Source organism: Apteryx mantelli, chromosome 1 (assembly GCF_036417845.1).
Source record: "Apteryx mantelli isolate bAptMan1 chromosome 1, bAptMan1.hap1, whole genome shotgun sequence".
In the NCBI taxonomy this organism is placed as follows: Eukaryota; Metazoa; Chordata; class Aves; order Apterygiformes; family Apterygidae; genus Apteryx; species Apteryx mantelli.
The window spans coordinates 127138260-127162823 of record NC_089978.1 but is presented as its reverse complement, the minus strand read 5'-3'; the positions used below and the strand labels follow the sequence as shown (position 1 = coordinate 127162823).

At 41.4% G+C, this 24564-nt stretch overlaps 1 protein-coding gene across 3 annotated transcripts in view; it reads right to left on the bottom strand.

Annotated features, from left to right (window-relative positions):
* The window catches only part of CMSS1 (cms1 ribosomal small subunit homolog), a 117128-nt gene that overhangs the window by 65672 nt on the left and 26892 nt on the right, over positions 1-24564 (bottom strand). Inside the window, exon 1 of one of the 3 annotated variants that reach the window (XM_013950096.2) lies at positions 15647-15707. The exons of 1 other annotated variant lie outside the window; for it this stretch is intronic. Coding sequence is in view for 1 of the 2 variants with exons in the window: in XM_013950095.2 (XP_013805549.1) it covers positions 1216-1219 (4 nt within the window). In the remaining variant the exon portion in view is untranslated. Of the gene's footprint in view, positions 1-1215; positions 1239-15646; positions 15708-24564 lie in introns of those variants that run through there. One more of the 3 variants, XM_013950095.2, reaches the window with a different exon arrangement.

Genomic DNA, 24564 nt, shown 5'->3' with positions numbered 1-24564 from the left:
TAATTAATGCCAAAACACTTGGAAGGGCTGAATTGTTAACCTCTTGCTTGCTCTGGCTATCACACTTACAGACTGTCTGACCAGATTCTAAAATTCCTGCAGTATCAGATCCCAGAATCTGCCTTTTATGCTGTCCACAAAGATCTGCTCAAATGGCCACCACAGATGCACAAGAACATCTGAGATATAGATTTATCTTGCTAAAAGCATCTTAAATAATATTTCTCTGCTGCTCCACACAAAGGGAAAGAAGACAAACCTGAAACATATTTTGTAATTACTCAAGTGATTCCTGGGTGAAGCTCAGTAAGCTGGTTTTGATCTACAAAGTTCTTCATATTTCATGTCCTAACTACATAAGAAATGCCTCGTCTTTCCTTTTCTAATATGATAGCCTAAGACTTGGAATCAGCAGAGACAGTCTACCCAAAGCCTTCCTTATTGAATATGAAGGTTAAATCTCTTTGGAGTACTATTATTTATAATAACCTACCACTGTGGACTGCCAATGGCCAGCAAACTATTTTCAGACTACACTGGTGTGTCTGAGAGAAGAAACCAGCCCAACAGACATAAACACCATAAGCAAAATCTTAGTCACACAGAACTAAACATCAAACTTCCTATTGGTTTGGTAGAGACCAGAGTTTAGTTTCTAGTCACAGAAATTTAGCCATTAAAGAACAAAAAAGGAATCTGATATTCAACTTAATATATACAGTAAAGTATTTATTTTTTTACATTTTTACAAGTGTTTAATGTTGAAAATGCCCTTCCAAAATTAAAATTTCATATCCTTTAGGATTTCTTATGAAGTGGTCCACCTTCCCACTCTCAAGGGACTCTACAAATAACATGTTTTAACATCATAAAACAATACAACACATAACAGACTTCCATGTACTCTCTGCAAGAACGATAAAGTCACAAATTCTATTGACAGCTTAGCAGTTTCTCATCTGAACAGATAAGTCAGTCTTTCTCAGAAAAAAACCTAAAGCAGCACTTCAGACCTACACATACAATTTGAATATTATTTCTTAACTCTTCAGAAAAAGTACCAATACTGAACAACCTTTATTTAAAAACAAGACAAAAAAACCCCAAAGACCCAAGAACTACATTTTCTTTCACATGCATTTACATGCAAAAAAGAGGGAAAAAGTATTCTCAAAAAAAAAAGCTACAGCTGAAGTAAAGAAAATAAGTGCTTACACATCTGCTGGAGTTACGAGCATCTCAGTCACTGAACTATACAGTCTCCAGCTTATCTGACATGTCTCCACGAATATGTCTCTGCTGCCAGTAAGAACTGTTAGAGATGTTTTAAAAGTCTCTGAGGACAGTTTAAATGATTCAAAAACATAAAACTGTGAACCAAAAAAAAAGCCTGAAATACAGTCCTGGATACACATAGAAGATCTGGGTTTAATCACGAAAGACTGATTTTTAAGCACATACAGTAATTTATTGACTATGAAAACGTTAATAAATTTCATAGCTGACATTATCCAAGGACCTCTTCACTACTGAAGAGATATTATACCAAATGTTCTACTTTAGAAACCAACTCACTGGGCTTTCCACTGAGGACAAAGCAGTAGAAAACACCCATTTTCAAGACTAATGGGGAACGTACTCCACATGTGCATGTGTAGGACAGGCTTTTAGGTAACAGCTGAAGCTGGTGCCCCAAATAACACAGCAGAAGGACTGCACACAGGGGTATATTGTAACATATCTGCATTCAGCAAGGCTAGGGGTAATAAAACAGAATTACTCACTGCTTGGAGGGCTTCCTGTTTTCCTTTCCAAGCCTATAGAGGTTTCCCTCAGCACAGCTGAGTCCCTCCTCCTGCCTCTCACTGTTCAGGTAAAGGGAAACAAAAGTAGCCATAACCACACACAAATCATGACCTCCCCGCTAACAGAAAGTAGATAACCAGCAAGAATCTTGTCCCGGCCGTAAGGAAGAAGAGAGAAGGAGCAGGCTAGTCAAAGGAGACGATGAAAAAGCTGCCTACAGAGAAGGAGCAGATAATGTCAGAGAGAGGAAAGACTGCCTCTGCCAGTAGCTTCTTCCTGCTCACTGTCCAAGCCTCACTCCATGAGTTTCATTCCACTGATTTTCCAGGTCAAACGCTAAATAGAACGGGATTGAATGAAGACATGTATTGCAAGCTTTTTTTTTTTTTTTTTAATGACCAGAAAAACTGTGGATCCTGAAAGATAGGAAAGGAACCTGATGGGGGGAACCAGGAAGAGGCTTCTGAACATAGTACGTTTTTAAAGTTTCCAGACTGAAATCACCGTACAGCAGCTCAGAGTTAAGAGTATGCCCAGCCACCTATTCAGTCTACTGTGCCCTATCATGGGGGTGTGCCCAGCTGATAAGTCTTCTTTTCCTTGCCAAGTTAGCAGCCTCAGCCCCTCTGGAAAGAGTTAATGGAGACCAGGAAAGCAGCTGGTAACTGAACCCCCCAAAAGAATTGATTTGCCTTCTATATGACCAAGCTGGACTGTGCGAAACCCAAGCATGTTTTTTTTTCTTTGAAGCCTAGACCAAAATATAATTGGAAATAAAAAATCACTGCTGAACTTACTAGCAACCTCAGTAAAACTGTGTGTGACATGCTTTCCTATAGCTGCTGTACACAGGTTTTATATTGGGCCAACCTTCATCCTGAAGTCTTACTGATCTAAATTGTGTAAGCAATGCTCATCTTTCTAGGCTGCTTACTACAGGCATGGCTCAGAGTAGGCTGTAGGATATTCAAGGTATGCTTGTATGCCTTCTGCTAACCCAACCGGCTTTGTGATTTTTTGATTTGACAAAGGTTAAGAGGGAGGGTGAAGGGTGCACCAAGTGGAAGGGAATAAGCCAGACACTCGCAAATTACCAGCTGAAAAAGTGGTTCACAGGAGAGGCCATAGGTCTTTCAGCATCTAGTGAAAATGCAAAGTGAGATACATGTTTACTGTGTTGCTGTGACTATCTGTGAAACATGCTTAGTCCATACAGTAGGTGAGGGCTTCTACAAACTCAAAGAAGCATAAGATGTCCCCGACATCCAAACCTGACCCTTAGCAATTAATACCTCTCATGTTACACCAATCAGACAAGCTCTTTTCACCAAAATACTGCAGGGGTGGTGGGAATAAAGAGCAAGAGGTCAACAAATTGGGCAAATCCAAAACCAAAAAGAAAATGTAGCAATATCAAGTAAAATGCTGCCAGGTCTGCAAAGTTTTTTTCAGATTACAACTGTACTTCAAGTGTTTTTTTAATTTTTCAAGGGCTAAACACTCTTCTTTAAAGAAAATCTTACCTCACTGCTTTCCATGTAGCACTCTAAAAATCCAAATAAGTGATTAGTTCTCCTGACTGACTAAATTACTAAATGCATTTGAACCATAAATATTGTTTCCAGCCACCAACTGGTGGCCAGCTCACTGAACAAGTAACTTTCTTCGTATGCAAAGACTCAAAGCTCCAATAAGAAGCCAAATGATTTCCTGCATGTGGCTGTACTTGCCTCAAAGGGCCTCATGTACACCCCCAAAATATAAACAATAAATAATCCTGTAATTCTAGTTCCAGAATGTATGAATGTGATTCTATTGCAAGTTTTGAATTGCTTTATTTGCTTTTTAAAAAGGCCAACATTTAATTTGATGTTCCTTTCTACGATTTTCCCAGCAGAAAATAAATTGATTACTGGCCCTGAAAACGGAATTCTTTTACTTCAGAGTTAAGCTGCCTCTCTTTTGGGGGGAGAGAAATAACATCAAATATGCATTTAAAAAAACCAAAAACCCACAAAGTGGGTTTATTATTTCCCAGTTTTAACACTGAAGCCAGAGAGTTCAGCCTGAATAAGAAGAAATCAAAGAGTTCAGGTCTTGGTCCAATCACATGTACCATGTAGTTTAATTTTGATATTAGCCTGTGTTCATGAAAGCCCAGAGTTGTCTTCTTTTTAAGTCAACACTTAATTATGCAGGCAAATTGGAGAAGATAATCAGACAAAGCTAACAACACAAATCAAACAAAGCATATGTAAAATTAGGCTAAAGGACACACAAGGCATATTAGCCTTTGAAAAAAAATTGTGACTGGACTTCTGTAAGAAGCAGAGGCAGGATTAAGGAGCAGCAGGTACTGCTTAATGTAATTATAGCAGCTCATGCTCTGCCACCATACTTGTTGCAATACTTTGATGCAGTGAATGGTGTTGGGAGAAAACATGGTCCTGTTACTCCAAAACCCAGACAGACATCAAGGTTAAATGAGAGTTGGCTGTAACATAGCAAGGAATTAACCCCTTACAGAAGCTATTTTACAGCTCCTTCCTGAGAGATCTCTCAATTGGAAAGAAAACTGTGTTCCAAATTCAGGCTCCATGGCTAGAATGACAACACATGCTACAAAGGCTACAACAAGATGGAGGCCTTCATGTAGCCACTGAGTCAAATGATGGGATCTCACATGTTGCTTCAGTTACCGTATTTAATAATTTTAATATGCCTGTAAAGACAGGCGTCAAATTGACATTCTTCCAGAAATCACAGCTCAAAGATTTCAGGCAATCCATCATCAAAACCCTTCAAAAGTAGCAGCCAAATTTAACATCAGCACCTGATGGGATATTATTGAACAGGCACACCTACAACTCAAGTGTTCTCACACAGGAGCTTACACAAAGCTCTCAAAAAATACATATTGTCATAAAACATACTTAACCACCCCATCTGACCTCAGCAAGCACACATGGGTGAATTCATCAAGCATGGCATTAGCATCACTGCTGCAGTGTCAGTATTTTATAAAGAACACATCTCTCTCCTAAGCAAGGACGAAAGCCCTCCCTCCTCCGTAGCATTCTGCAGGATGTTTTCTTCTGCCAAAGACATAAAACTTAAGTCTTGCCACTTACGCTCATTAAAGATATGAACTTGTCCATCCTCCCTCACTCCTGGCCTGGCCAAATTCCAACCTTAATTATTTCATTCCACCTTTCTAGTCCTCCCCTGTGGTGACAACTGAGTAAGTGGCTACATTTTCTTCACACAACTCTTTCTTCTGTCTTCTTTTTAATTGAACTGTCAACAAATTTTTCAAATGGAAGAAGAGTCAAGATAGAGACTTGGCAATTTGGAAGTCTCTCCTTTTAGTAAGGTAAGGTAAGGTAAGGGGAAGAAGGAAGGAGAGGGGCAAAGAAGCTGCTTTTTCTTTTAACTTTTTAAAATGAGTGGTATATGGCTTATCCAATCTAGCAAGATTTTAAAATCCAAAGGAAAGTAACCACGATGAACAGATGCATTTACAACAGTAGTGGTGAATGAAAACTAGCCATCAGGCAAATTCTAACAAGCCAAACTGGCTAAGCATCAAGGAAAGAGGTGGTTGCATGCAGCTGCAAAATAAGCAGCTGAATTTTTTTTAACAGTCTTCGGAAATCATGGACAGATTTTACTTGCATTTTCTGCAATGTGTTCTTACAACCACGTTCATCAAGAGATGGATGTTATATTCTAATGTTACTAATCCTGTTACCAATGTATTATAGAAACTGCTTACAGCTTTGTATGGCACAGCCAAAATGCAAAGGCACAAAAGGACTGAAAAGGATGCCGGGGCTTAAAGGAAACGGGATGTTGTTGCTTCATTGTCAATGCTCAAGAAAGTCAGTTTGATCACATCACTTCTTTCACTGCATTAGCATCAGTATTACTAGCTCAAGCTCCAACCATCAGCAGGCACTGTACGAACCCTAAAAATATATATGATTACCAATCTCAAAGATCTTTCCACTTGTATGTTTATGATTTACACGATTTCAGGTGGATCTTCCCTATGTGACAGTGACCGGGCAATCAAAATGCCCTCCTAGCTTTCTTTTCCTTTTCAATTTATTTATTTTTATAATGTGCAAACATCTGCTTTCCCCAACAAGCATTTGGTATAATTTAGAGGAAGAATGAAAGGCATTTATACTAGAAACACAAACAGAGGCATTGAGATCAGATCAAACAACCCTCATAGAAAACATGAAAATGAATTCCAGCTAAATGTGAGGGTGAATTTTTCAAATTCCCATACTCTTCTTTTTAGAAGGGGATGAATTGAGCATTGGTCTGTGGTCACCAACTTTTAGACTATTAACAGTTAAAGAATTCCAAAATTCTAATTTAACGTTCACCACCCTGACTGTGCGTATCTTTATCATGGCCTTACCAATATGGTCAATGGGCTGCATTTGATAAGCCAGATCCTTCCAGCTGCTCAGGCACATTACCTTCGGAGAAGATGAGGAATAGCTGTTGTGCAGCAACATTATATATCTCTGGTCTGTGTTACACAGATTTCACATGACTTGGGCAAGGCAAACTAGGCTTGCTAACTTCACTCCTGTGAAAAGTTATTTTTACTTTCGAACATCGAATACAGCAGCCCGATGCAGTTATGGGGAATTCTAAATTTTTCCAACCAATTTCTTCCAAGTGTGGGGAAAAATACTTCTGTTTATGTAATCTTTCTTTTGCCAAACCTGAATTTGGGAGCTCAGCTGAGCTGACATTAGTATTTCTTTAAAGGGCCCACACATATTCCAGTACGATGTTTTTCTGACTTCCACTATTTACTATAGATTCTGCGAAAAGTTACACGACAGTCCTAAACGCCATCAGAACTATTGCATTAGGATCAAGCAAGGTATTCTGTTTAAGGTACAGTTCAAAAGACCAGATGTGGCAATACAGGCATGCTAAGAGTCCTGCATAAGCAAACAAGCCGCAGCAGCATTATAGCATACCTCTTGAAAAAGTGAATTAAGTTGAAAAGTTGTCAGTTCTCTGCCTCACTTAATATAGCTATATATCACTTAAAAAGCACAACGAAAGACTGACAAGCCAGCAAAAAAACCCAGAGGCAAATAAGAAGGATTCTTCTTTTAACAAAAACAATATACTTGTTATTTTAAAGCCCATTTCATAATTTTTCAGGAAATGACAATGATGCTGACAAATTTCTAAGCATTAAATAAATACAGAAAACCAACTCAAGGAAAGGCTGTTATGAAAGCCTTTTACAGCAACAATAAACTGAAAATCCTGAAAGACTTAAGAGGGTCCAGGAGCACGTGTTCTTAACAAATACAAGAACTGGCGTATAAACTGCATGAAAATTAAGACCAAAATCACGGCAATGGTGTTTAGATCACATCTGCAAGGAGAAGCGGCCCATTCAAGGAAAGGATGTCAACCCACCTGCCTCAGCTGCAACTCAACAATTAAGGTCAATTCTTACTCTCACTCAAGCCAAGTATCTGTTAACTCGAATGATGTTGGATCATCCTAACAGTCAGAAAACTAGGACCTCAAGTGTAAAAACTCAATAGGGGTAAACATGTTTAGGGGAAAACAGTCTCTTCTGTTAATCTTACAACACCATAAAAAAACAACCCATAAGAACATGCCAACGTGAACAGGTGCAATAGAAAACACTGTCTCCCTCTTCTTTAAATAGCCTCACTCGGCAGAGCGTAAAGGGGCTATTGCAGAGTGCTCAGTCTGTGAGATTACTACTGAGGGATGACTTCAGGTTAGCAAGATTAAAGAAACAGCTGAGAGCAGTACTTCCATTTTTAACTATTTTTCATTCACAGACCCCTCAACACCTTCCAGGGGAGGAGCATGCTCCTGAGCAAATTTAAACACACTAAACAGAAAGGTAGGGTTTTTTTGAGCCTGCCCCTGCCCTTTTTTTAAAGTTAAATTTTATCAACGCTGTGGAAAAGACAACAGATTGCTGTCACTCCCAATGCAACCTCTGGGTCTTGCAGTGCTCTAACAGAAAGGGACCGTTGAGTTTGTTACTCTCAAACAAGAGCATTCTGCTGCAGCACATAACACTTCTGCATTTTTCTTATATCTGCTGCTAATGAACTTGATGAACGTTTCTACAATTCTCTGCTGTCTCAGCAACAGCCAACCCTTTTTTAGCAACTGTGGGCTTCTTCCATTTTCACCATTTTCTCCAAAGCTGATCCATATTTCTAATGTTCCCAGTGACTTTAATGACAACGAAACCCAACCAGCTCTTAGGGATGCTACCTTAAAAACAGAAAAGCAAAACAAACAAAAAAAACAACCAAAAAAAAAGGTTCGAAGGCTAAAGAGGCTTGCTTTACTTGTTCTGGCAACATAAAAATCCCACTTTAAACAAAATGTTATAAAATTGCTGCTTCCTTCAAGACTGTATTACCACCTGAACCCTGCACTCAGCGCTGAACAAAATGCCAGCCTTCAGGAGTTTCTCTGAGAAACCCATTGTGATGTACAGTTTCTTCTGTGGTGATCAGACTAACATCAGACAGTAGAAGTGCATGCTTCGCACTGAAGCTAGTTGTAGGGGTCAGTGAAGCAACCAGAAGCCTCAGCAGGGCAAGGGGAAGGGGCTCAGAACTGGCATTAGGGTGTCCTGGTCCACTCTACTCTTGACTCATTTTTAGAAACTTCAACACGTTTCAAATTGTGCAATTTCCTTGGAAAGCCCTTCAGGCTTCCCCAAAGTTATTTTTGTCATAGCGAAAAGTAAAAGCTGAAGTACTGAGATACTTGTATTTCAATCGGCATGATGAAAATCTCATTATAGAAAAAAAGAAGAGATGGTTGGTTTGGCTATGGTTGCTGCTGCTGTTGTTTTGCTCTGCTTTGTTTTAATGGTACATTTTTTAACATGACAGAGCTCAGTAACAAGCTATTAGCTATAACTTGTATAGTTAATCTATGTTAGATACTCCATCATCTTTAAACCAACATTTGGCACCTCCTCAGTAGATAAATTGTAGCTCAGCCAAGTTTATTGAGTTGTATAAAAAAACCCACTAGATTAGGCTCTATGATTTATGCTTATATAAGATTGCAATCATTACATAATGCCCCTAACCATATGTACCTATTATTATATAAAATATCCTAAATATGAAGGCTCTGGGAGCCACTGGTTCCAATGGATGCAAATGTGGGCACTTAAAACAGATTGATGTATGACAAACATATAATCAAGTGCAGAAGCATTGACAGGGGTGACTTCAGCGAGGCATGGAAAAATACTGCAAGCACTATCATGCTACAAATGCAGTGCTGAAAATAAACTCTCATAAGAGCGCAAACACATCTACAGAACATATCTGTCTTACCAGTGCCATGGCAACCGAAGAGAAAACACACACGCTGACCTGAAATAGTAGCAACATAGTCCAATTAAGAACATTGCTTATAAAGGGAATAAGCAAGAGCCGGCTGACCACGTATCCATAAAAGATGGGAATGTTTTCTGTTTCCAGAGAGTGTTTTAATGCCTTTACTATTTTTACAAAAAGTGGTGGGTTTGTCCCTAGTTTTACAGGCCCTGAGAGCATGAAGTTAACAAGCCCAACAGAGGCACACTTCAGGAACTTCTCCTAAGCCAGTCTGTCACGTTTGCCCCCCCCCCCCCCCCCCAGGAGCCCTCTGATAACGCCTGACACACGATCCCCTAAGGAGACCCTCACGCCCCAGGCTGATCTAACACTCGCGCAAGCATCCCCCCCTCTCCTTCAGGGCAGAGACAATGACCTGCTTTCACATATCAGCCAGCAAATTCAAAACAAAACAGCTAAACATGCCTGTTCGGGGATTAGGGAGCCTTTCCCTGCTGCCGTCCTGCTGAGCGGCCACTGCACTACCACAGTTCACCGCTCCAGCTCCACTAAGTGCCGCGGTTCCATACAAGTGGTACGAAAAGCTACGTGCCAGTGAGTGCAGCAATAAGAGCGCTTTTGTAAGGTGCAGTCTGGCCTGGCTCACAAAGAAACAATTATTGTATATCCTTCTTTATACTTGTATATAACAAGCTGTTATACAGCTGCCTGTACAGCAGCTACTGTCGCCCCAGTGACTGCTGGCCAGTTTCAACAGAAAGAGAGAAGTCTCGAAGACACGAAGTTCCTAAAAACCTGGTGAGAAATCAGGATGGACAAAAAAAGGAGATGAGAATCAGGGCATCTACGGAAGGAAAAAAAGGGCTAAACTCTGTCATTATACAGTTTATTTGGTGATACAGCACAGACATTGTTTCTAACTAGACACAGCACATGCTGTCTCTTGCCTGGTTGAGGTTTCAACTGGGAGCATGGTGTGAAGCTGAGGTTATTGCAGAAGGACACAGATCCGTAGGAAACTGGTCTTTATTAGCTCTTCAGTTGACAAGCAACTTGGGTTTCTCTGATTACCCACAGTATATTTTGCTATTAGCAAATAATAACGTATGTACGTTCAGAAGGTTTCCATGTCTTAGCAAAAACCCAAACCAAAAAAATCTGCCTAGAATTAAGTATTATTTATTATCTCCTACAATAAATCTAACTGTAACCAAAGTAATCTTACTAGCATACTGCATCAGACATTTAAATATGGTAAAAAATAACTGGATTTTTTTCCCCTTCTCAAAATAACTCTTACAACTGTAAATTTTTAAAAGTTTACACACACATACGCCTTTCATGTCTTGACCACAGACTCAGAAAGACAGCAGCCTAATTTGCAAATGGTTCAGAAGTTTGTGAAAATGTAGAAACTACTCTGCCGCTTAGTGACCTGCTACAACTGCCCAAAGCAATTGCTGTGCACATATCCATTCCCACTAATGCAAGCCTGTAAGCCACCCCAGTCAGGGGACAGGGAAAAAAGCAAAACAGTTTTTTGCATTTAATAACCAGTAATAGCTGAGGCTGCTATTCTTTGCCCTGATCACTAACTTTTAAAATGCTGTCATTTAGATGTCAGGAATATCTTATATGTCATGACAACCTGATCTGCAGTTCTCCAGTCTGAAAGTCCTAACGACTGCTGCTGTTTGAAGCATCCAGAACATTACCTGCATATGCTTTATAAAAAAGGCACTTGCTAGTAGAAGCAAAGCTTTTAAAGTTTGGGGGAAATAGCCTCAGGAACTTCCCCTTTTGAGAGCTTAAAGTTTTATGAGTGAACCTAAAGGACTGCCAGACTTCTAAAGTGACAACACACTAGGAAAAAATTTCCTATGTGTTTTGCAAATTTGAAGTCAGCCACATTTCACAGCTGACATCAGAGTTTTTAATATCAGCTCTAATGAAATATAATTCTCCAATGACATAGCTGTGAAGTACAGCATTTTCATTTCACTAGCTGGCAGAGAGGTTTTGGCCTTATTATTAACTACGTAGAGCCAAAAGTCTTCTAGGTCCTGCACAGACATGTCTGAAGACAAGGCCTCTTCCTTGTATCTGCTGTAAACAGAGACACCATAGGGTATTCAGCCCAACAGAACAGATCAGATTCATTTTCACACGACTGCTACAGCCAAGTCGTATGCTATGACACAAGGATACGAATACAGTGTAAGGAATATTTTGCCTCCTTCTTCTCTATGGCTTCAATTTCACTAATCTCTTTGGGTGGGATAGAATAATTTTTAGCTTTTGGTTTGGAGGAGTTTCATTGTTTTCGTTAAATAGCTACAGTAAGCATGTAAATTCCAGCCATCATCAAAACCCTGAGGGGAGGAAGGGGCAAGCTGGGAATTAAAAATGGCAATGTTGTTTTTAAATTTGTTTCTTGTTTAGGTCACATTTCTTCTGTTGGCTGAGGGAATGAGAGGTTTATTTGAAAGTGCAGGTACAGGCGTTCTCCATGACAGTTTAACTGCAGAGCAATAAAAATCAGAAAGCCCCCATCTGAAAATGACTGATCTAGCTACATAACTGAGAGGAGCTCCTCCTCCCCCAAGCCCCAACAATGCGTGAGGCAGGGATGACAGAAAAGCCAAAGTTCCCCCTTCCCTGAGGTCTACACCCACTGAACGGAGATGAAATCAGAACATGGGAGACAGCAATAGGGAAGGGAGTCTTGCCTGCCCAGCAGCCCCAGAACTGTTGGTAAGACAACCTGCCCATGGCTTTTTCTTTCCAATTTGTTGCAGGAATGAGTGACAACATCACTCATGTTGTCGCTCATCATGCCACTTCATGTATGCATCCTGCTCAATGCACCTCTTTCTTCAGGGCAGCAGTGGTATCACCCTGGGAAAGAAGCATGTCTCAGTGTGGCCATTCTCAAGACACTTCAAGGCTTCAGAGACTGAGCACTCTGCTCTGGGACTGAGCAATGACCCTGGTGCCATGCACTGCTCGGAGATCCTGACATCAAGGAGAATCCCATGCACACAGAACCAGCTCCTGCTTGCAGGGGAGTCGGAAAGGGGTATCTCACGGCAAAAAACAAAGCGCCAGATTAAGCCTGATCTGACAAAATGTACATATGAAGAAGAAAAGGATAATCAATCTTGACAACCACAAAGTGGAGAGTGCTGTTGCTAACCAAATGCAACATCTCCAAATGGTGATGATGAGTGGCAAGCAGCAGGGTATATCATCTCGGCCTTAGGGCTGATTAACACACACTTCCATGGGTAGGAGAAGGAATGAGATCCAGCATGTGGCATATGCACTTCCGAGAGGTGGAGAGAGAAGCCTCCAAACAGCATGAGGGACAGATGTCTGGTGAGAGGTAACATCACGCCTCCCTTGTGGGTTGCTGGCCACCTGTGCAACTGTTTCATTAACCTCTTGTTTGATTCAGGAATGTAAAGGCAGCTACATCAGTAGCAACTTCTCCTCTGGGCTGGACTCTGATCTCATGCCATACCTCAGGAACCATGCCTTCTTTTCATATCTGTCTGAAATCTTCAAGGGTTTTTGAATGGGAGTCTGCAGTACATGAAAAGCAGCCTAAACACATTTTGAATTCTGCATATCAGCTCCATTTGAGGCTACAGCAAATGTTGAAAAGAAATGGTGTTAACTGTTTCGATTGTGTTGGGGGGGAGAGTTTGCATAACATGGTGCAGTGTGCAGTTGTCCCTTTCAGTGCTGCAGTTCATTTCCAAAAGATAAGTATGGAGGATGAAGTAAGCGTTATCCTTCAGTTTCTCTAGCTTGCTGACAAATACTAGACTCAGGCTCCAACTGAGGTAGAGGGTAAATGGGCACTGGCAGTCTTCTCCAGCTCCATGCAATTTACCCAGGCATAAGTGAGCACCAACAGAGATCTCCCAGTCCCTTAAGGGGTCTTTGAAACTTGCAGGGGGAGACAGCACTGCAGGGGAAAATTCACCATTCGTGGCTGCTCTACAGAGCTTGTGGTCAGGACACAGTAACATGGTTGCTGGAGGCTCTGCTTCAGTAAGGAGAGAAACAACCCCATGCAAGGATGCTGGGGTTTAGCTCGTCATGAATGCTGGCATTCATAATGGAGAGCGGAGTGTCACTGGATGCCTGCTGCAGACACTGCTGGTTTGCTTTTTCATAATTTCATGTAATGATACTTTTTACTGAGAATTTATATAGTGGTTCCTTAATTTAAATAATTGCATTTTGTGGTAGTGGGAAACAGTCTGCATTGACCATACCCAGTGAGCTATTGTTTCACCAATAAATTTTCCATAATCTTTTACCACTATTTGTTTTAAGGCACTGCCATTTTATGAGAGCTCTCTTGCCTTTGTTAGAGGACAATGTAAGCCTGAAACCAACAAAATACTCATCTCCAAAGACCCCATCCCTTTCATCAGCTGCTGAAGCAGTCAATGGTTTAGGAATGGGAAAAAGCATGGGGACAGTAAAGAGGATCACAGACGCGGCCTATTCAGCAAAGCTGTTTTTATTTGTTTAACCAGTTGCTAAAACTATCACAAGTCCCTGCCTGTGAACACAGAAAACCACTATTTCTCATATAGCTCTAGAGTCTTAATATGAAAAGCTATACTAAAATGGTCTTAAAACTTTTACATCTTCCACCCACACAAATGGAGCAGTCCCCTCCTACCCCTCCACAGCTCCCAGCCTCAAATATCCTGGCATAAAATGATCAGACAAAATAGGTGACTTATGTTTTTATTGGTTCCTCCAGACTATGATGACATTTCCTAAAACACTGAGCCAGGAAACTATTAATGTCTCTGAAAAAGTGGAAAGGGTCAGGCTATTTCAAAGGGTATGTGTTCACTAAGAAGCTTTTGTTGTAGATGTATAGGCCACTTAAGATGCAATTAATAACACTAATACTTAGCATTCACATAATATTTCTAGCTTTAAAGTATATTATGAATATATTTCTAACACCTCTGTGCGGTAAGGAAATATTACCTCTTTTTACCTTTTTGGAGAATTAAAACTGGAAGGTTAAACAGCTTGCCCAAGGTTTTATAAAGAAGTATATCCATTCCAAGATTAGAACTCCCTTCAGATTTGTACAAGCTCCTGATCTCAGACTGTTTTTGGAGGGAGAAATGGAAATGGTTGCAACCTATCAGCATTAAAAAAAGAAGACCAGGAAGATCTTCTAGATTTATCTCAGCTGTGTTGGTCTGCATTTGGCAGCACAAGTCAGCTCAGGTCTTTCCAAGTGGGGTCAGAGATTCCTGAAGAAAGCTCTGTGTGCTTTATACACAAGCACTAAACCAAACCATTGGTCCTCTAGCAAGAACACAGTGCATGAAATGCAGGACAGAAAGAAGGAACATACAGAGGCTCCAAAACCCAGCACACTTTCCAATTTTCAAGCACATAGAATATACTTGTTTTGGCTCCATTGTCAGTAGGTTTAGGAAGTATCTAGGGGGGCACAAAGGATTGCACAGAAATCTCAGAAGTAAGGGTGCTTAAAAGGCATCAAAACTTTGTCAGTGGCCAGTTTCACCTGCAAACCCAATTCTGATTCTGATTATACTAGAGTATGCACGAAGGACAGCTCCCCAACACAGCAGTGCAAAGCAGATTTAAAATGAGCCTGCCTACAGCATACAAAGTATGGTACATTTTACAGAGAAAAGCATGCAATGGCATCCTAAAAGAAGTAGAGGTCAAGACTTTCTCCGCAGGACCTACATTCTGCTCTTACTGACTCAAGAATCTCACTAGTTTGTCATGTCTCAAATAATCATGATCTTGCCGCCCCACGCACGCTACACTGCAGGTAAAATCCCACTATTGCACAGTGCCATCTCCTGGGCAAGCAAGATTGAAAAAAACCTCATGACTCCCTTTCTTCCCATAGCGTCCAATGTTTTAACATCTCCCTTCAGGGCTGGCAGGCCCAGCGTTACCTCTGTTCTCTGAATACAAGCATTGAATTCACGGAAAGAAGAGCAGATTGTTTACAGCTTCCATTGCAAATCGTGAGACTCAGCAGTCTGCTCCTGAGAGAAGCAATATATGCATAGGCAAGTACCATGCAAACCCGCAGGATTAAGTTCACTCTGTGCTGCTGGCTAATCACAAATTAGCAATTAGGGCTTTCTTTCAACATCCAAACAGGAAAGGGGAGTGGAGGAAGCGAAAGCTTAATAATTTCTTGTATGTTAACAAGTTACACGAGACACTCCATTAAAAATTTTTATGTGAACTTAAGCTTAGCACATTGTCCGCCCCAGTGGCAAGCATTTATCTTTAAACTCAAGCCATGCATCTTGGAAAAAAAATACCGATGCAAACATTTCATTCAGCACAGCTTAACATACAGGATTAGAGAACATCAGGCTATGAAATAAAATTGAGGATCCTACCTCACTGTAATCACAAACGTTGAGATTATGGTCCTCAAACCAAACCAGAGGTGGGAAGTCTGCCAGTCTCTCTACAAATATTCAGTGAAGGAACAGGGTGGAAAGGTAACGTTTTAGTTATCACAAATTGCTAAAGCCATAAAGGCCATTGACCAAAGAGCAAGAAAAACAGACATAATGTGTTACATCTATTTCTTTCCACTACCTTTCAGTGCTACCAGTGGCTCTGTATATTCCACAATATCTGCCTGGCCACAGTAGAGAGCTGGAGAAGAAATCCCTGTGGGACACAATGAGACCCCTAAGAGGCCTGTAGGAGCAAGGGCTCTCAGGGATCTGTGTTGAACACAGCAAGGCGCATTCCTCCCTCTCTGTCTTCAGAACCATCAGATCACAGCTGCTGGCAAAAGTGGGAAGCCTGGCCCCATTACTGGCCCCTAACTTCAGGCCATCTTCACTACAGGAGGAACAAAAAAAGCTTTGTACAACTATTGAGTAATTCTGGAGAGTTCAAGACAGATCAAAGACCAGTCTCTCACTTGCCTGGAGATATTATGACAGATTAGGGACACAAAATAAGATGACTGTCGTGAGTGGACACAGGTTGATATTTTGGGATGCCAAAATTGCCTTGGGAATATACAGTAGAACTCCTTATTTTTTAGGGACCCTTTGTGGATGTGTCAAGCAAAAACATCTCATGAGGAAGTTCTAAGACTTAACAGTAGAGAGAGGGATGATTTAAGTGGGCTGCATGGAGAACAGAACAAAGACAAGAGAATTCAGAAAAAAAAATAATCTGTCAGCATACCTGCTGCGCAATCTCATTATCTCCCATGGGTGCAAACAAGAACAGACATATAACATAGATAGTTACCATGGCTCACAATAAACTGGCTGGAGTAAATGAGGAACCAAAACTGTGTGGGAGCATGTTCTCCATTGTGGAATCTAAGGATAAGTTTTCACTTAGATTCAGCAGTGGAGACAAGTACAATCCCGGTTCTGTACAGCATAAACCAGCCACGTGCCATAAACTATCTCAACATACCTGTTACACTATGCATGAGGTTGGAAATATGGACTTTACTGTGGACTCATATTGTTGCTCTGAGCAATGAAAAAAAGAGGGGAGAAAGCCTGTTTCGTATGTGAGCTTCCAGTCTAGATCCTCTAGGGTCAGATAGTTTTCACAGTAGGCATTCGCTGTTTCCACGGCGACTGGAGGCAGATCAGATATTTAATCAGCCTGGATTCTGGACCACCCATTAGCAAAAACATTCCATAACAAGAGTTTTGAAAGCTGAAAAACACTAACTGTACAAGATTGTTTAGGTTTTTTTTTTTTTTTTTTCAGACTTAAAGGTAAGGTAGGAATTACTCCTCAACCAGAAACACTGATATTCTTTCCAAAGGACTCCGATTGTTACCTTGTACTCCAAGACTTGCTACGTCTACTGGGTCCAAACATTTACTTTTCTGTCATCACTGACTACCTTATTCACTTCTCACTTAGGATGCTTGCATTCAAGACAGCAATGCCACTTCCTACTACATGAGAAAGACCATGACGACTCTATGGGACTGCAACCTGCTCAGTTCCCAAAATGACATCTTCCAGAACATTCAGCTTTCCAGACTGTGATACCCCAGCAGGTTAGTTGACCTTCATTTAATTTGTCTAGTTTCAAATGCTTTTCCTTAAGCCAGAGACTTGTAATTCTTCTTCCTTCTCCTCCCAAAGAGCAGGGGAGAGCTTCTAGCCATAAACGTTGTCATGAGCAAGGTTACTCCAGTAAGGAGTGCTAAAAGAGTTCCTACTTGCTTAGCAGCTATGACTATACCAAGGATCAACTGCCAAAAATGGAGGTGTAATGTGCTTGACAATTCTTAGTGAGAGACAAATTATGATCCATGTCCTCCTTGCCCTACATTCACACAACATCCCAACACACATGTACCATTCATTTAAGCGTCTAAAGGAATACATACTTGTGACCAGTTTCTATGGACCAGACACCAGGTAGCTGTTAAATAATATTAAGAATGATTTCACCATGAGATGCTTGTACTGGATCTCACCCAAGAACTTTTTATATATTACATATATTACTGTTTTGCTGCAATTGCTGTCTCAAAGCAAAGCAAGAACTTTGACAGATATATGTATGACATCATTCAGACAAGGAGATTGTATGTTTGGAGAGGTGTGGTAATACTTGACAAAACAGATTATCTTTTTCCTTCTCTCTTCCAAAACAAAGATTTTCTTGGACGATTATAAACTCAGGGGTTCCCAGAGTTTTGTTCAAGGAGGGCAACTTACTGGGTGGAACATCAGGCTAGGGGCTGCATAACAAAAATCAATCTGCACTACAGTGTAGGACAACCACAACTGGAAAGTTCCTCTGAGGGTCATATTTAGAAGCTTTCCAGTTTGACCTTTGGGAACCCCCAACTTAGATGCTGAATTTTTGTGAGAAATATAATTGATCCTTGTGAGTCAAAGACATATTTCTGAAGGTTTTCTTTTTTATGTGATGACTGCTGGGCTCCATGTCACGCAAGGAGGAGGCTGACTAGGCAAGAGCAGGCATGCTGACCTTTCAATTTATAATGTACTTGTAAACACGTATAAACTCAAAACAGGCAGTAGCCTGTATTGAGAAGGTTTTCTGCTCTAGAAGCAGCTCACATTATATTGGGGGGGAGGTGAAGCAGTTCTTACTGTCTAAATCTTCAGTAGATCTTTTAAGTTTATTTTCATAGTATGAAGTTTTGGGGAGGTAATGATGTAATGATAACTTTCAGTGTTCTCTAGAATAGTGCTCTCATTGTGGTCTTGTTGAGATACTTGCATGACATCGTTTCTCTATGCCACACGCATGCATATAGAGAAATGATTTCTGCCTTGTGTTGCCTTTACACTGGAACCTGGTGGTGGAGGAGTGACAATTGCTAAGACAAAGGATATCAGCCTCCCATTCACATCTCTTCAAGTGGAGGTCACAGTTGTAAACCATCCCTTATAAACTCTCAGAATATTGGAGCATACAACTAAGCCAGTCAGACAACAGCTCAATCACAGTAGAGTAAGTTAAAGAAGATGGTGAGGCACTATTGGTATTATGAACTCCCCCTCGCAACCTCACTTACACATTCTGTAAAGGCCACTCACTCACAGTTGCACTTATATTCACAAAGTAAGAGATTTTAGCCTCTTGCTCTCTGGTTTGCAGGGTTGGACAGAAGGCTTGCTCAGCTGGTATGTCTATGCCTGCTCTTACTGCCCTAAGTAAGGGCTGCAGCTTACTTAGCTTTAGATAAATTAATGGAGAACATCTAGTTTAGTCCTTAAGTACAACTAACTCTCAACAGAGAATTCCCATTCTACCTACAGAAACCATCTGAGGAATAAATTAAGTCTTTTTCAGCAAACCTTTTTTGACTTTTAGTTCAGATGTTTTGTGGGGAAAAGTCTCCAGCGAAATGAAGAAGCAGACAGATAAAAATCTTTGGAATGTCCTCTAAGAGCTCTGCTACAAATGGAGACCTGGTGTCAGCCCCACACTCCCCCAAGACGTGGGGCATTCCCACAAAGAGCGAGCTCAGGCCCTGAGCAAAAAATCTCTTTCGTCTCAGTTAGTCTGGCAGCCTTGCCAATGGGCATCTCAAGTTTTGGGCAGGAAAACATACGTTGGGTCATTTACTCCTGTTACACTGGGTCACAGGACAGTGCCGGTGTTTGGAAGACTGGGTGACAACAAGCACAGTGCTCTGCTATAGCTGGAGCTCTTTTTTTAAAAGGGCAAAAGCTTTTTTAAAGCAGGCAAAGCTGGATGGCAAAGACCTGGCTGTAGTGGAGCAACCTCCTTTTTGCTCCCTGCTCCTTCCCTCAGGTGTAGCTGGTCAAGAAATCATGGCTTATATTGCCCAGCATACCTGCTGTTCCTGCTCACTGAAGAGAAGAAAAGTGGCTGCCTTCTGCTGCAAAATACAAGAGATCCAGGTTAAGCTGTGAGGGGAAAAAGAAGCCAAAGTGTCATGTGATGGTCTCATGTTCACTACATGCAGTTTGACAGCTCTGGTAACAGGGTCAGAGCTCCCACCAAGGTGCCTGGTCCATATGAAATAGTAAGGCCCTAGAAATATCACTTACTTTTACCAAAAGCTGAAGATAAGACAGTGAGATGTACTGCAAAACCACACAAACAACACAAATGCAGCAGGTTTTCTATGCTGCAACTAGCCAAGGAGGCTAGATTTGTTGTGTGGTCTGTTTAAGAAACACAGCCTCGCTGTTTTCTGTGTTTTATCTCATTCTGATTATGAGCTAAACAATGCAGTCAGGCTATTGTTCTCACCACATAGTAAGTCACTAGCTGCACGTAAACAAAACAATTAAGCTCCATAAGGGATTGCTTGCCATTCAAAACTGCGCTAAAAGTTATAATTTGTTAAAACTGAAATAAAAATTATGAAACTGAACTAGAAGTTATAATTTCTTCCTGGAATCCAAATATGGTAAATTAGCTGACAGTTAACTAACTATGACAACTATGGGATTATTTGCTGAATAGAAAGGTAAGCGTAAGAGCCAGCACAAACTGGAAAAATCACCTTTCTTCCTCTTCACCTCCATCAGTAACCACCTCAAGCCCCTTGTGGTCTCACTGCTAGTTCTGTCTTGCTGAGTATCACCTTAGCGTAACAAATTCAAGATAATGGGCATCACAGAGGTGAACTCCATATGTTGGCACAGCTGGCTCTAAAACCCTCCTTCTTCAGTTGCAAAAACACCAGGCTCTATCACTGCCCCTTAAGGAGAAGTTTGAGTTGTTAACCTCCCATGACATTTGACATTTGGACAGCTCATTAGTGGATAGCATAGCACACAAATACACACCAACTCATCATTTTCTGATTAGCTGTATTCCTGCTGCATCAAAAAGCCCTAATCAGAATCAGATGATCAGCTTGCTAGAGAGAATACACATGAATGAAGACAGAATTCCTGCCCAAACGTATACAACATTAAAAGCCTGGACCCTGTAAAACCATCTCCTTCCCCTGTCAAAGGCCCCCAGATCAACAACTCCCCCACTGCTATATTGCATACATGTACAGCTCTGCAGGCTGAATATTCCTATTTTAAATAATCACAGAATGTAGGATTCTTGAATGTACAAGGCATAAAAGAATATAAGAGAACAAAACATTGCTAAATCATTTTATGAGGGGGGCAAATAAAGGCAAAAGCAAAAAGCTATGCTTTCTGTCATCGCATTTGCTGGAAAATCCACTTTTATATTTTAAATGTGCATGCTCTGCTTCTTTGCAAGGATTCAGCCATTAGCCATAATTATAAATGTGCAGATCACTGCCGTGTGTCACTGCGGGGCAGAAGCAACTGCACTGAAGCAGGCAAAAAGCTGGGGCTGGCAGGAGGAGAGCAGGAAAACCAGGAGCAGCAGAGGAGCTAGGACATAACGGGGTGCACACTGGGCACGGAGGCAGAGAGGTCACAGGAAACCAAGGGGACGGAAAGAATCTGGAAGGTAATGGTTGTTTTCAGGGCAAGTTCAAAAGTTTTGTAAGGCAGATCAGTGAGTTAAACCCACAGTTGTGGTGGATCTTCTCCTTCTCATTAGTCAAACTCTCCCAATCATCTTTGCGATTTGGTATCTATGCTTGTACTGCCTAGAAAAATCCCAGCCTTCTGCTGAATTTAACAGATACATTGTAAGCTATGGAATAGCCAAAGGTTATGAAAACAAACTAGGGCCTATTTACTGCAGCACTGCAACACACACATAGCTCCATCTCTGATGATGGGTAAAAGACACAATTTTGTGCAACAGACTGACAAAGGCAGCTGCTGGAAAGGTGAAATGGCCTGTTACGGTGGTATTATCCAAATGACAGATAGCAGGGAGAGAGTGAGATATACACCGGAGAGAATGGCTGCACAGGCTGTTAGCAGAGGAAGTACAACTTCCATGAGAGACAGAAGCCAGAGCGCTCTGGTTTGCTTGTTTTTCTAAATCCAGGCTGCCAAATGGGGGAAGAGGAAGGCAAAAAGGGTAAGAAAAGCCTTCATTTTCTTCCTGAGCTTCCCCTTGGATTGCAAATATTACTGGCCATCACATTATTACCACCTACTTTCTTTATTATTTGCAAATACTTGCGGACACATATTCAAAGGTGCCCACGTACACTGGAGGATCACCAGGCACCCTAAACCTGAGACAACAGAGCCAGGAACACAGAATAAAAGTCAACTGTTCCTGAATGGGCTCAGTCCCTAATGTGTTCACCCCTTGCCCTCTGCAGTGAATCCCTCATCCTGCAGAGACAAAAAGGTCTACAGTGCCTCTCAGAAGCAAGGTGGGATATGCTGGGAGGAGATCTGGGCCTGGACCAAGGCTTGTTTGGAGGCACCCAGGCACCAGGAACATTTGGGACTCATCCCATGCCAAGTTCAAATTAATGCAGAAGACTCAAAAAATTGCGGAGGGCTGGACTTCAAGGGAGTAGCATTGGGACAGATTGTAATACAGTAGCCGGCCTCTAGTCTCAGTGAGACTGGCATCCAGAGAAGGGTCCTGTCCCTCCTGCAGCCAAAGCAGGGAGAACAGATGTGGTCTTCCATTTTCTTATAATGGGATGTTTGCAATATTAGGAATAATGACTGTGAAGCACTTGAGATTGGAAAGGAGAAGGAAGAGCTGCTTCCAGCCCTGTGCAAAAGATGAGAGATGCCAAAGCTCATTTCTCACCACGCTGAAGTTTTCCCCCAATGGACACAACTACTTTCAGCCAACTATGCTTGTCCTTTGGACAGTTCTACCATTCCTCTTTCTGAGTACAACATTTCAGAGAAAACTACTGTAGGAGTCCAGGTGTATGGCATTCAGTATGCAGTCTCCAAAAAGGAGCAAATGTGGTACAGGTGTTAGATTTGCCCTTATTCTTTGTTTAAACATCTTATTTCTCTGCTTGCTCTAACTTCTGCAGTCTCTCAGTCTCTTAATCTTAGCTTTGTTAACGGTATGCTCTGCTCTTTCCTGCCTGGCCTTCACTCTTCATAGCTTTCCTACTCTTCACTAAAACAAGCCTTCCTTCTTGCATGTTATTTCCCTTCTATCACAATAAAAATTATAGCACTAATCTGATTTCACAGGTGTAGCACAGTTGATTTTGCATTCCCTGCTCTTTTCCTTGCATTGGGACTGTCCACAAGCCCTTTGGGACAAGGCCTAGTCAGCATTTGAACAGTGCTTAGTAAAACAGCACCCAAAAGAACTAGTCTGGCTCTTGTGCATATCCATAATACATGCACTTAACAACACTAGTGGGATAACTGGTTTCCCACACAGCCCTCATCCTATTCTATTTTAGAATTTGTAGTTTGAGATCAACAGATTGAGGTTGCATCTTCCCCTGCTATTACACATAACGCAATTTTCATCCAGGTCACTTTGCCACTGACTTGAAAGGCAGTTGAGAAGTTCCACCTCAGACCCCAGGCAAGGGGCAAAGCTCCCGCTGATTTCAGGGAGAATTCCTTCCACGTACAGAGCAAAAGGCCTCCGAATTCGATGCTTTAAAAAGACAGAGCAAAGTGCCTACCCAGTCCTTGCCAGTGTAACTCTCAGGGCTTGGTAAGCACTTGCATACCATGGTGCTGAGCATGGCAGAAAAACCTAGACAGATTGTTTAAACAGGCTAGGACGTGGGCATCCTGTTTCTCACGGCACCATCCACATACCATGCGACTGCTGCCAAACATTACAGTACAAATTTCCCACTGCGCCTAAGATGCAGTTGAAAAATACCCCCAAAAAGAATAAAAATATTTATATCTTAAACATGTTAACTGGGTAAACAAGATTGTTACTGGTTTGCTGTTATGTCTGCTAACCAACATGCAGGCTGAAGCAGACATAAATGTTTAGAGTGGTTGCTGTTGCACATGCACACATACCACTGCTGTGCCTGGCAGGAGCACCGCGACTCCTGGGCAGGACGAGGGCAGTCCGTTTACGCTTAAAGAAGGTGATCACCCAGCTCAGGCAGCATATGCTGAGTTTTCTCAGCCAGCCGAAGCAAGTTATTCTCTCACTATACGCAAACATCGTGAACAGCTACTGGGACAACTCTGTTCTTCTTGATCTGCTGAATGCTCGGTGCACCCTGATTGTGACTACAGTAATGCCTTTGACCACCTTTAATAACTGATCTTATGGGCCCAATTTACTTTCTCAGATCAGATAATTATCTAACGGTTAAATAAAACTACCACTAGCTAAAATAGTCCATCAGTGATGAGATTTGTTACTTTTAAGCAGGAGTCCTCAATTCTCCTCCTCCCCAGGCCTCACTGCAAGCCTGTAAAGTCCATCTTTTCACACCACAGTCACCAGCCCTTTTCCCCCTCAATGCCTGCATGCTAGAAGTCATTTCTAAATTGTGCTGTTAATGTGAAAAACTAATCATCTGTTACCTAAATACTCTATGTCATATTTGGCCCAAACCGGCATTCATATTTAAAGGCACGTACCTATAACAACTCAATATTTTAAGACCAGAGGTCTCTAAGTGTAAACATCCCACCTACTTATATCTCAAATGATGTTTTTCAATACTGTGCATAATGACAAGTGAACATCTGTAACCTGTAGAAAGTTTGCAACATTTCAATCCCACAGAGAAAGTAACTTCTATGCTTCAACTTTGGTGAGTAATCAGAGGAGAGAACCATCCACTTAAAGATACCAGTTACCTGCTACAGGACATTTTCTTCAACTTAGCACTTTAAAGAATATCATCATCTAACTTTAGGGGAGCTCAAACATTTAAGAATATTTTTCCAACAGAAGCTAAGCACAACAGCCCTGTTTCAGGAAAGCTCATGA